Below are 14,349 nucleotides of genomic sequence, written 5' to 3'. Positions count from 1 at the left end.
AATTCTAATTGTTTCATGCATTTACTACAACATTCGGAAGCAGTATTCCACTGCTGTGGCCCTGCTTGCACAAATCACTACACAGGGATTGAGATACATGTGGCAAGTCAATGCAGACTAATCTATCAATTAAAGTTAGATACATCATCTGCATCGTCCTTTATGTAGTACTGCAATGGATGTAGATGGTAGTCACCATGTAGAAAGTGCTCCTAACTGGGATTGTCCCATCTACCATCTTCTTCCCTAGCTCCCATTAGGCCCCTGCTCCCTTCCCCAATGCTGCAGTATGCATATGCTTTTCCGTTTAATTATGGGAGAGCACTTTTAGTTGTGGGTTTGATAAAAGAGAGTAAGAATTTAGATACGTAGCAACAGTGTGAAAGAAAACATCCAGAGGGTGGTACTGAAAGGAACAATTTAGATGGTTGTGTAAATTATTCTGTGCTAAGAGAACCCTTCAAGCCAGTGCCGAACTATTGTCTAAAATTCCACTGGTAATCTCACCATAAAGGCAAAGGGCTATGCAAATACTTCTGAAGCACAGGTTATATCTCTGTATGTGATATTTGTGTGTGGTAGCGTAAACCTAACCAAAAAGCTGTGGACCGCTACATAGGGTCAATCTTAACCAGACAGCCATTGTGGCTGCTGGGTAGCGAGATCTGATAGCAGAATGGGTTCTGAGTAAGGACAAAAAAAATATCTCTTACGGACAGGGATCTGTTGTACTTTTCAACTTCATAAAAATGCAGACCCAAGGAAGGATGAAACAATCCAAGGCCTAGGGTAGTTGAAAGGCCTTCTCCCAGCTTCTGCCACAATGAGTGGGTGAGGTTATGTCTCGATGGTAATAGTCTTTCTGGCACTTTGAAAGGGCATTACTGTAGTACAGTACCCAGGTTTCTCTACAAGGCTACTTTTATTTTTTAATTAGATTCTCGATCCGGAGCGTGTGAACCCTTCAAAATGTATATTACTAGTCTGTAATGAAGATCTGTGGACAAAGCTTTAACCTTCCCGAGTCAATGTAACATTGCCTCTGAATTCCATGCGGTCTATTTTTTTTACAACCATTGGCTCATTGCAGCCCTGTGTCCTGTAAATGTAACTCTTTCAAACAAAGCACCCTTCAGTTCCAGTATGTTGCCCACCTCACTGTTGTATGTGGCCTTAGCAAAATATGGCGCTGCAAAGAACTGGGTGGTGCTGCAAAGCTCCCTGTGCAATCCATTTTCACCTGGGATAGTGGTACCCACCTGAACAATAGGTTTTTGCATCACAATCTAAGCTCTTCCAGATACAATAAGAGTGGTGTACAAAATTATAATTCAACTGGCAAAGCTCCGCTAAATAAAGCATTACCACTCTTCTAAAACGCACACTTCATTGATTCTTAGGCACATGCAATAGTCAATCTGTCCCGTCTGAGGGTTTCCCAATTAAAAAACATATTCAGACAACAAGAAAAGGTCACACTATGGGGCATATTTACATGGAACTGGCGAAGAGTGGTGCTGCGTCAAAATTGGCAGCGCCATGCTGCATCAGCTCTGAAACGCAGGGATGCACCAAATTTACAAAAATATGGCCCACCATTGTGTTTCCCCTAGCGCTGGTTCTACATTTAGCTTCCAGCACCAACACAGGCATCCTTGCACTAATTACTGCACCATAGTACAAGGGTGTCTGCATTGAAGAGACTGATGTGCAGGAAGATTTCCCTTCTTTCAGATAAAAAATCCACAATGGCGATTTGGCACTCCTATGTGTGCAGTAGAATGCAGCACACCTCGAAGTGTCAAATCGTCATTTTTGAATGATTGTTCATGTTCAGGAAGGGACTCCTTCATTCATGGCCTTTTGCTCTTTTTATGTGTGCTGTAGAATGCAGAATGCAGCACACATAGAAAAAGCTAAAACAAGGAGAAATGAAAGTATTTCTCCTCATTGCACCACTCTAACGTCACCCCTGGGGTGGGCTTAGTTTTGATGCTCTCTCAGATTTATGATTCCTTTTAAATTTGGGGCAGAGTCAAAAGCAATGGGTGTTGCGGTGGAACGCCCACAGCAACACCCATTGCACGTCCCTCTGCTACAGAAAACTGCATTGTAGTGGCCCATATTTGCAAGGTGGTGTTAAGCCACAAAAAGTGGCTTAGCGCAGCCTTATAAATATGGCGCAGTGCACAGCGCAACTGGAGTGTCACAAAAGGTGATGCTCTGGTGGCACTAGGGGCTTGTAAATGTGCCCTTATATGTACTGAGCAGTAACAGTGATAATCCATAGGTTTCCTGCCTAAGAGACATGCCAGAGGTAAACTATTGCTTCCAGGGAGAAGCTGGAACATGTACTTGGGCATAATCTCTCTAGAAAATCTAGGGGCATGTTTTCTAACATTTCACACAATGTATGGAGGCAAGCAAAGTTGCTGCACTGCATTGTGTGAACGAAAGACAGCAAAAATAAGCCACATCTAGGATATGGCACATTTCTGCTGTCTCCTAGTCCTGGCGCACTCTGTGCTGCCTAGCGCCAATGCATACACACTTGCACCATGGCACAGGGTTGTCTATGTTACAGGCAGGATTGTTTTTGTGCAGAAAGGGATACTTTTCTCTTTTGTCTTTCTATGTGTGCTGTATGCAGCACACATAGAAAGAAGAAGTAACAAGGAGAAGTAAAGATATCACCTTAGTTAATATGGCATTACATCAAAATCCACGGGTGGATGCACAGGACCGTGAATGCTCCACTCATGGAAAGCCTTCACGATTCAAAATTACGCAAGGCAGTGCCTAGTAAATCTGGGCCCTGGAATTTAGACAGCCCAACAATCTACTAGGTGTGACGTACTTTTACGGAAATGATGGAGGTATGCCGTAATCATGGTCATATGCTGAGACTTGGTGGCTGGTAAAAGCTTGTACTTACCGCAGGTGTAATCAGGACAGCAGGAATGAGGGGAAAAGGTGACTTTCAGCTGGAATCCCGGGTTGCACACCAGAAGATCAGTGCTGCATTGCTCTATGTCACACACTAAAAACAAAAGAAGTACAGGATTTTCACAGGTTAACAACACGTGTTTTTTCGATCGAATATGAGGCCTGCCAAAGTCAATTAAACCGTCCAGGATCCATCCTTTCTACCATCAGCATAATTCTGAAGCGACTATCCAAGCAGATTTGTCTAAGAGACAGTGAATCTCTGTTTTGCATGAATCACATTGGACTCCAGTATGACATATGCCTTTCAAAGCATTGCACGCCCTTGCCCTCAGAAGAGACACAAATGGGATTCGATTCCTACTTCCAAATGTTCCGAACACATTTTATTATTTTAATTCTTAAATCCTGGTGACTAAAACAGAAACGAGCAGTACAGAGGGTCAGTTCTTTTAGTTCTGTATAAGATTGTTTCTGAGTGCAAGCAGCATTGCCAGCAATGCATTTGCACTAATAGCGACTGCTGTAGGGCTGCAACTGATTGTTTTACTGGTGAAGGAACAGTGTCCGTAAGAGATTCAAAATAAAGGCCTCATTCCGAGTGTTCTACAAAGTGGCCAATAAGGAGCACATATTTTTTCTTTGGGACCCATAATGGGATTAGTGCAAATTGCACTCACCCTTGAGTTTTGAATGGGCAATTTCTACCAGGTCTTCTCTGGATGAAATTGCACAGGCAGAACAGTACAGTAGAGGCCTGTTTTCGCACATTAGTCCCCATTTAAAACCGCCAAAAGTTCAGTGTAACCGTCAGAGTCTTAGCAAGTTCAAATGTTTTTTCACAGGTTTTTTGGGGGCGCATATCGCAACTGTGGAACGTATGACGTCTTAGTGGTCACCAATTAATTCCTGCAATTGGCTGACACTGAATAGCAGTAAATAATGTCTAAAATGGATTAATAACGACTATCAGCGCTCATATCGGATATGCACTCACACATTCCTGCAGGAGATAAGTCTAAGAGCCAATGACTGATGATGGAAAATATTTAACAGCATTAATCTGAATTAATATCATTTTTAAGTGATGAATGCTTAATAGTGACTTTCCGCATTACTTAAAGGTTTATACTGGAAGTTAAATTACAACACACAATTATTTGCAGTAACCGAATAAAAGTAATTTACAACACAATTAGTTGCAGTGAATGAGCAAAAACAAACACTCCTATTTATTTGTTTATTTATTTATTTGTGTATCTTTTGGTTGTTAGTACGGTGGGTGCTTTACATATGCCAATAGAAGATATTTCAGTGTCCCGGGGGAAATGTACCATGGGCACTATGAACTTCAAGTTGTTTTGTAATTAATTCTTCTGAGAATTTTATCTTGATGTGAAAGTTGAATATCAGGCGGTAGTTTAAGAAATCGTGGGGCCTATCCATATTTTTTTTTATTTTTTTTTAATCTTTTTGTATTTCCTTAAGCACAGAGGAGACCAAACCTAAATTAAAAGGGCTCTAGCATGCACAATCTCATCTAAACCCTGAAGTCGCCTTCGGAGCTATGTTGCTTGTAGATTAATTATAGGCAAGATGTTGTATGGAACTTCAGGCACTTACGTTCTTTAACCATTTTAAAAAAATGGCCGCTTTGGCCTGATATAACTAAAAAATGCAGTCTTTTGCTGGATCAAATAAGAACCAAATCTTCGCTAAGGGGTTCAAAGAAATCCCTTCAAAAGTAAGTACCACGTACAAACAACGTCTAATACTTAAAGTTTTCATCATATTTGTAAACAACCAAAGAGGCAACCAAGCACAAAAATACTATAATCTTTCATTACATTTAAAATTTTGAGAACACCCCACACCATATCCATGGAATAGTAACCTTGGTTATTTACTGCCCATTCCCAATCGTAAAAGAAAAACGCAAACGTATGAGATTATGTTTATGGATACACGTGTGGGTTGTGAGGGGCATGTGAAATTAGCAGCCCTCATTTTAATTGGCAACCCTGCTATATTCACTCCTATTGACTGAGATTTTGTCACTATTGAGAAACTGGAACAAAGAAAACTCCAGCAATGATAGTATTACAAATACGTTTTGAAACATCACATTTGCATTTTAGTTGGTTCAACAAATAATTACTGTTTTTAAATCAGCATTTTGAATATTAATCAAAATAAATATAACATCTAGACAAGGCCAGTTTAAGCGTTAGTGGAGCCCTGTGCACCAGTCTTTTTAGGCACCCCCACCCCATGACCACCTCGTCGGATTCCCACACTACCAACTGGCAAATGTGCCCCTCATTTCCCCATGGCCCTCTGCCCCCCTTACACATACATTCACTTGTCTTAAAGCGCTTGTAAAGGCTGGCTTTACTAATCCACTCTGCTATCCACATAAAATATAGTCCTATTCTTTGCAGCGGGCATATTAACCCTCTGCCCAACTTTATGGTGAGTCAAAGCTGCCACTAGGCAAAACTCCCATTTCTCTCCCTAGTAGGAACATTAATGACAAGCAGTAACTTGACATTTCACTTGGTTCCAGAAGGCTGGACGCACAAGGAACCTTTCAGCAGGTGCTTTATATCACAAGTTACGTAAGTTATTGCTAAACACAGCAGCCCCCTAAGGTCAGCGTCCCCTAATCCAGGCCAGCACCTGGGGCGGCTGCACCGCTCACACAGCCCTAAACCCAGCCCTGCATCTAGAAGGGATACATTTCTGCATCAGGGTTGAAGGAGCACAAGGTACAGGGCTAGTGTTAGATTTAGTAATAGAGACTTAGGGTGTCATTACGAGTCTGGTAGTCCTCAGACGTCAGACTCGAGGTGGGAATCGGGCCACCGTGGCTTTGATGGTTCGGTTGCCAAATTCCGTCTTTGGCGGTCAGACCACCAAAGGACCGCCGTCCCCACCCGGAACATAGTCCCCAACAGCATGATGGCGGTCGGGCTTGTAATCAGCCATGGTGGCGATAAAAACTCAGTGCCGCCTGTGCGATTACAACCCCCCTTTCTGCTGTTCCCCCTGCCCAGCACCTTCAGAATGTGCCCTGTCTGCTATGCAGACAGGGTGCATTCTGAGGGTGCTAGTCGGTCCCCTCTGTGAACGAGTCAGCATTCGGCTCCTTTAAGGCAGGCGAGTGCTATCTCATAAAACTGTTCCCACTGGACTGACTGGCAGGTACGCTCTATTTCAAGGTTTCCGCTGGTCAGCCAGGTCAGGCCGGCAGAAACCTTGTAATAGGACAGGGTGGCATCCTCCCCATGAGTTTGGTGGCCCAGTGCTGGGACTGCCAAGCTCAAAATGAGCCCTTTAGTTAGGGATATAGTTGAGGGTTAAATTTAGCACAAGGATTAAGTTAGGCTTCAAGGTAGGACTAAGTTTGAAAAAAGGGGTTATCCTCAAAATAAAGATCCAAATAGGGTAACTGAAGGCACATGTGAATGCAACATAGTGGTATTTGTTACAGCATGAATATTTTTGCAGGACAGGTAAGATAAGTATGTATTTTGTTCTAGATGTTCTCTTGTATGTTTTTTTTTTTATTGTGGTATCCCATTGATCAAGGGTATAGCAAAGTGTACCTCTTTCAACCCAAATGTGACCCGACACACCCTTCATGGTGATGGCGAACAACAAATGATGAACACAGTGACATTCCTTACAGCCTGAGGATAATAACAAATACATTGCTCCGAAAAGTGAGGGCTAATTAGCATTTATCTTGGATGTTTGACACCGAACAATCAAAGCTTTACTTTTTAGCTGGACAAAGAAGACTCTCAGACCTGCTTCTCATAAATAGAGGACTGGTGAACACAGCGTATTCATATCAGGTTATGTATATGAGAAAAAGCTGGATTTATTACAACTGGTTATGAATTAATAGCAGAATACAGAGAATATTATGGTCAGGTAAACCATCTCACTACATAAGGCCTTCCTAGTTACATATAACTGTGGATCAGCACATACCTCACTCTGGTCAAGAAAGTAAGATTTCGGAGTATCCAGTTGACTGTCAAATGACCAGGACCAACTGCACCAACAAAGCAACAAATACTATTCTAGTTACGCAACCAAGAACCAATTACCCAGAATGCACTAGGTCACATTATTTTAATTAAACTAATCGTGAGAAGTTGAAAAGTACACGCTTATAAACATACAATAATTTTTTCACAGTGGTTTTGAGCTCTGTGAGCACATCAAGTCATCAGCACCCCAAACACCAAAAAGAGCCGCAATGCCACAGTTTGAAGTGGCTGTATTTCTTTTTTTACGTATAGCAGGGTGAGGCAAAACATCTTTTCCTACAAGACCAGGGATTGTCTTTCAATGCATAGTAGCCGTAGACATTCACACTGTCTCCATGAGGTAATGGAAAGTTCCCTGTGGAGTCAGTACTGCACTCCTTCAGGGCCATCATCTTTGGAAGGATTACAATTCCACCACTATCTGTTAAAAACAAACAACATTATGGATTTGCTTTGCACATATCAAATCATGTGAAACAAGCAAAGCACTCACAATGCTCAATGTAGCACAGTAAATATTAGGCCTCTACTGTTTGGCTAGTTGTTTGTACCAGTTTAATGTGTTAGTCATACGCATTGCATTACTTACCAAGTGCTGTGAAGTAGTGGGAGATTCTTAACACACAAGGGAGAGGAGGAGGTCAAGCTGCCTCATGTCCTCCTAAGAAATTAGTTGATTTGTTCCTCTCAGGTAGGACTCACCTGAGTACATTAGTTACTTTTCTTCTTTTAATATTGGAACATTTGGACTAGTGGTTAATAGGAGTGACTGAGGAATCCTTGACCCTTTGGAATGCCCCAGACATGTTTGGGCTATTTAATGAGGGCAGGAACATGTTAGCCTAATTATTGAGATGGTGTAAATCATACTTCTCAACAACCATCCCATTCGTTTTTTTAATCCTACCTGCTGTCTCTGTGTAATAAAGGTGTCTTACCAGGGAACTATAAGGTATTTTTAACTTAATGATTTGGATCCCCTCTTTATTCAGTAGTTTTTCTTGCTCTGAATCCAACAGGAGGTCGAATCTGCCCTGGTGGCACTGTCCTACCAGGGTTGGGAGGGGTTGCCGATGATGAAGCATGACAATATTGTGTGTTTTCGGTTTCCTCTTCCATAAGAATGATCTTCCTTTCCCTTGTACCTGCACAGGAATCTAGTAAATATCCAAATTAGATTTAAATCCGCTTACGTTGAGGTAGGAATACTGCAACTTGTACTCTACCGATAGTTGCCACACTCACAAGTAGTGGGAGATGGTACAATATTTCACACATGGGCCCAATAGTTAAAACATTCTTAGGCAGGTGAAATATGTATGACTTCATCTGGTCTACAAATCAAGATATGCATTAATGCCAGTGAAAAGATGCATTTCATTAGGTTCCTATTTGAGATTTACAATTTTTACGATTTACTTTTCAACTCAACTAATTTGTGGCACCTGATTCGGGAATCATCTTTTTTAGTTAAGACAACTATAAGCAGACTGTGGGGCTAGCAAACATTTGTTCTGCATTTGAAGAGGTATTTTCCTAGCACCATTAGTAAGTAGTCTTACGAGCAGGAGATCCACATGTAAATATTTAAACTCTACCACTTGTGTCTTGCTCCATCATTATGGTCTTATAGCATTGCCAAGCTTCACTTACCACACACTGTCTCTGTGCAGCACGGATCAGTTGATAGCTGCTGGACCTTGGCCACTTGTCCCTCTTCTTTACAGTCAACAGGGGCCACTGGAGGACATAGGTGAGGCACGCTACTTATATGCAGAGAGTCTCTGTCGCAGGTGTAATCTTGGCAGTCTTTCTGCCAAGTCTCCCCAGGCTGCAGAAGGTGAAGTATTCATGATTAAACATAATCAGGCACATTGGGACCATTGATTATAGCGTTTAAGAACAAAGTGCGCTCACCATGACATTACTTTCCTATTTTCAGCAACTTTTTCTGCTAAACAATTGCCTTAGGGTCTAAGGCTTTACTTCAAATCATCAGAATGGTTTTCTAATATATACATTTAACTTACCTGTCATAAATATGTAATTCAAAATGCATTTTTATAAATAGAATTTATTTGGGGGCCAAGACAAACGCGTATTTCAAAACGAGGTGGATATGTTTTGTTTATTTAGAGAGTCATTCTCCATTATAATTTAGTCTATCATTTATTTCAAACATTCAAGTGGATTTATCAAATTTATTTGAACTGAAATAACTTGTATGCTTCAAAACTCCCCTACCCATATCCCCAACATCCAATGCACTCGTTCAAAAATTATCCTGCCATCAATGCACTGATTTAGTCCTGGCCTTAGTATGCCAACTCAATCTATCTGGTGTCCCAAAGAAAAAGCTGAAACATCTCACAGTATTGAAAAACACTGCTGTTAAGTTGGTTTCTGTTTTTTGAACAAGAGACAGATCTTTGGTGCTTTGATCTTTACAGTGGTTACTCCTCCACAAGTATGTTTGAAAGACCTGTGAAGATGACTGGAGGGAAGTGGCTCCAAGATGGCGGCAGGGTAGCTGTTACTTTGAAGAGCTGCTACAATTAGCAATCAATCTATCTATAAATATGTTTATTTCAGGTGAAACAAATCCATAAAACACACATCATGAAAAAGAACTGCTACAATTAACATCACCAGGGTTTAGTTAAACCACTACTGGCCCACCCACTAAAATACTGCCACCCTGCTGCCACCTGTGCTCATGCACCACACTGTGATAATTTTTGCTTCCCCCCACTTCACCACAAAACAACATCAAGGGGCAACAACCGAATGCCCCTGAACACAGAACCAGGCCCCAAAGCTAACTACAGAGCATGTGTTCAGCAGGGACATCACTGGCTGCTCTCTGTAACAAATTATGCTAGCACCAAAGAGGAAAGGATGTGTCATGGAAGGACTGGGGGCCAACTGAAGACACGTTACAGGAAGGATCCCTTGAGCACCCTAAGGAATTAATTAGGTGGGTCTGCACCACAGAGACTGCTGGGGTTACTGAATATTGTGGTATCAGGCTTTTACTCCATCAGGCGAAAGAGGTTACAAATTACCTTCTAGGATGTACTACACTAGGTTCTCAACCTCTTGACAAATGTGGACCTCTAATAAATCATTATTGGAACCCACAGACCCACACTGAGTCCTTATTGGAATCAAAGGACCCAACCTAGGAAACTTTGATGATTTGAACCTCAAAGCAATACAAAATAATTCTGAAACATGTGTTCGTCAAACAAATGCATACATAATGAAATATGTTATTTAAATCACAAACAAATATATAAACAATCTAGAATCAGAGTGAGCTCACAAGCTTTGCAACTTACATTTTTGAGAGGCTGCATTTGAACCAGTTCTGTGACTTTGTCTCAGTAAGGATGCATGCCTTTCTATGAAAATTTGTGGTAGTAGAATTTGAGTTCCATTTTGAATAGCTCATATTTCTCAAGGTTTGGTGAGAGAATTACTTCTTATGGGGCTGCCAGCACCCTCTGAAGTGCCTTCTCATACTAATATTTAGTAGACACAAACATCAGAGTGCCGTTAGAGTAGTTGAACTAGCTTACTATTTGTTTTATGACCCTTTGTATGATCGCTTGGGAAACAAAAACAGCTGCCAATGGAATCCCAAAACAGAGTTGTTTGTATCTGATAAAGCCTGTGTGGTTAGATCACTTTCTTCTAACTCTCAATGTAGCTTTTGTTCAAATCTAGATTCAATAAGAATCTTGCTCAGTTTATTCAAGCTATCGTCCTGACAATATCTTGGTACGGCTGCTATTTTGGTTCAATGGCCTTGTTGGGTTGGGCCATATCACACAAATTGTGACCCTTATCTTACTTTATTGGGTTCCATCACTTTGGATGATACACATGGTGTTGGGCACTTTGATTTGTCCATGATATCATGATCAGGCATTGCCATGAGGTCCTCTTCAACCACCTCTTACTGGCAAAAGGCCATTCTCTAGAGAGGCTGGCCACTGGGAGGACATCCTCGTTTATGTACAGCTTCACATAGTGATCCTTCAGTTTGTGCATTCCATAGGAAACTTATTTCATCATTTGTATCATAATTGCCATTCTTCATTATTGTAAAGCGCTCTGTCGCTCAAAAGGGTCTTGTTCACACTATATAAAGGACTATAAATAAATATAAATAAAATAAAAATCTTTGATGGATATTTCTGCATCGTACGTTGTTTGCAGCATCGAATTGACAGATTCCAGATCCATTTGCTTATTATGACCTCGAACCCCACAAGTGTGAGAACTGTAATCTTGGCCGAATAATACAACTATGGAAACGAGAAACAATGAGAAAATGATGGTCATCCATGCTTGAAGCAGTTTCCATCTGTTCTTATCCAATGTGTGAGCTGCATTCTGGATTTAGTGCCAAGCGCGCAAAGCCCAATCAGAAGAGTACTTCTCCTGTCTGAAGAGGCCACCTTTACCATATTGCCTCAGTCTGGAAACTAGACCTTTTTTTTTTTTTTTTTGCAATGCTCATGTTGATTGTTGTTTCAAGTTATAAGGCCTCGTATGGTGTGTTGAGTCTATACCTGGAGGTCATGTCTGTCCTTTTTTGGTGGTCTAGTTTCTAGGGCCAGAAATGGGGCTTGGACTCACGAACTGACAATTCCTGAATATAACCGATTGTGAATTGATCATTTATAGTTGTTGAATGTGAAATGGTTGGTGGTAAATGGATGGATTGTGGACAGCCATCTGGACAGCCATCTTGCTTTGACTCTCATATTTCTTGATTCAGAAGGCTCTATCTGTTCAATGTTACTATGTGGACACCACTTTTTTAGCATTTCTATTTGCCACTATAACTCTTAGCACTCTAGCTCTCTCAAGCAACTTTAAGGTGGCATATTAGATGAATGTACAACAACTAATCAAAAAGCAATCTTTGTGCTATGTGAAGGATCAGATGCTGTCGGAAGCAAATGGTGATTCCATTTAGGGTCACTGGATGTCATGTATTTACCAGGAAAAGTCAATTTTTTACATCTGGTTGGTATCCTTACTTTTGTCACTAAAAGAAATACTTATTGTGGTTTTGTGAGTCTAGGTGAGCACATGCATCACATGCAAAATGTTACACATTCTCGCATGTTCAGCAGGCTCTGTCTTATATTCAGCATAGTATGAAGACGGGCATCCCTCCATCACACTACTCTAGGTTTCCCTGATCTATGTGTGACTAACTGTTCCGGTCCATTCTTTTTTGTTTGCATTCTGGAACTTCTAGACTTTCTTATATCATTATAAAACCAAGGCTACCAGTTCCGGAAGAAGAAGAAAAAAACTGGTCTGAAGCACCTTGTTCTGGGAAATCTGGCTGCTCCACTACCAAAAAAGCTACTGCCTTTTCTCCCCACTAAAGCAAGACAAGGGTTAGAGGCCAAGCTTGTCAAATATTTGTGTTATGTGCCTTTTTATTTAATCCCAGTGCAGCAACTGTTTTGTTTTAAGCCATGCTCACTGATTGTGAGATTGCTAGTAATACTGGCTAAATGCGAGCTTCCGGCAAACCAGATTAGATATAGTACTATAAAAGACTCAGCAGATCGACATTAGCCAGATTCACATACGACTCCATTTGTCTGTGCAGAAATGAGGAAATTTTACATGGAGAAACAAAGCAAACAAAGCAGTGGCTCAGAACTTATCTGATACCATTTTGTTATTACAGTGAGTCACATTACTGAATTAATATGCTAACACGTACTGTCTGGCCTAGTTTTGTTTTTTGAAAACCTGGTCACCCTATGATTAGTAGACATAAAATATGGTCTTGAATTAAAGAATAAGCCACAGTGAGAAAGTCTAGAAGAAGATTATAAGTGAACTCCCAAAACTGCAGCTATACTGCAGCAACTTCATCATCGCATAATGCATGGTTCAGATCCAGCTAAAAGCACCGAATTTATGTTATTGCACTTGTGCAGCTCTATACACCACGTAATAGCTTCTGAGCATTTAGAAGATGAACCCTGTTTCACAATCAGAGTAATACATGGTGAGATTGGACATAGTTAACTAACTCAGTGACATTATCTGCCACTGCCAATTACAGTGGTGAGAAAGAGATCCCTCATTGTTTGTTTATATTGTACAAGGTTTACTTCTTGCAGAGCAGTAGACAACACACACAGCTGTATTGAGGGCTGCTGATTTCTTAATTCCAGCTGGCAAGGTTCGAGTGCACTAGCTGTCAGTGGATGGTCAGTGCAAAGAGAAGTGCAGATATTATGGTTGATGGCAGTGGCTGTAGCACCTAGGGACCATGGGGGTTATTCTAACTTTGGAGGAGGTGTTAATCCGTCCCAAAAGTGACGGAAAAGTGACAGATTTACCACCAGCCGTATTACGAGTCCATTATATCCTATGGAACTCGTAATACGGCTGGTGGTATATCCGTCACTTTACCATCACTTTTGGGACGGATTAACACTCCTCCACAGTTAGAATAACCCCCCATAGTTGCTGAAATGGGCAACTCTGCCCTCTGTCCATGCCAGCATACGGAAAACACCAATGGCATATGCCGGTGGCGTCCTGTCATAGCTACCACGTTTTTAGATTCATCATGAGTGATATTTCTATGGTTTCATTCTATGAATAAGTAACATTCTACTGTCAAATGTGTGGTCCTTCAGGTGACATTTTTCACACGAGTAAATCAAACCAATGACCTGTATTGGAGAGATTCTCTATAACAATAAATGTACACCTAAAAGAAGCCAGACCTGTTGGTACAGCCAATGCTTGGTAACAGTATCAGAAAAATGAGAAATAACGATGATTTTGTTGTGAATAATTTGAACTGAAAATGTTCAATTCCGTTCCCCCATTACAATGCTTTCCACTGTTGTTCATCACTTACTCTGTTTTCTCTTCACATGTTTCTGAAATCCTCCCTCTGTATATGTCACACATCACTTTTTTCCTCTTCATCGCTGTCTTAATACTCTATCTTTCTGCATGTACTTCCTTGTCTCACCCCTTCACCATGCTCTTTCACACACACCCACACACACACACACTTCACTTGTAAATTAAGCATTTTCATTTAATTAGTTTGATGCTGTGTACGTCATTCACAAACTTTCTCATAAAATGGTAATTACAATTGGCACATGTGGGGACATTGGTCTATGCGCTCTACAGAAAAGTCAAGGACTAGATGATTAAGTAATCAAAACAACGTTATGACCCACTGACAGGCACCATAAGGAACCCTCTGTAACCTAACTCACCCAGGCACCTAGAGGTGACTCCAGTCACTGTTTTGAGCTATAAAAGAGTTGCA

The 14,349-nt window shown here is 41.0% G+C and overlaps 1 protein-coding gene across 1 annotated transcript in view; it reads right to left on the bottom strand.

Moving 5' to 3' along the window:
- The window catches only part of LOC138284404 (mucin-5B-like), a 528,306-nt gene that overhangs the window by 60,564 nt on the left and 453,393 nt on the right, over positions 1-14,349 (bottom strand). Inside the window, exons 35-36 of the mRNA XM_069223140.1 lie at positions 8,661-8,838; positions 2,936-3,040 (exon numbers count right to left, since the gene is read on the bottom strand). Coding sequence (XP_069079241.1) covers positions 2,936-3,040; positions 8,661-8,838 — 283 coding nt within the window. The remainder of the gene's footprint in view (positions 1-2,935; positions 3,041-8,660; positions 8,839-14,349) is intronic.

This window comes from Pleurodeles waltl, chromosome 3_1, assembly GCF_031143425.1.
Source record: "Pleurodeles waltl isolate 20211129_DDA chromosome 3_1, aPleWal1.hap1.20221129, whole genome shotgun sequence".
Classification (NCBI taxonomy): Eukaryota; Metazoa; Chordata; class Amphibia; order Caudata; family Salamandridae; genus Pleurodeles; species Pleurodeles waltl.
The sequence above is the reverse complement of the archived record's forward strand: the minus strand, read 5'-3'. Positions and strand labels throughout refer to the sequence as shown.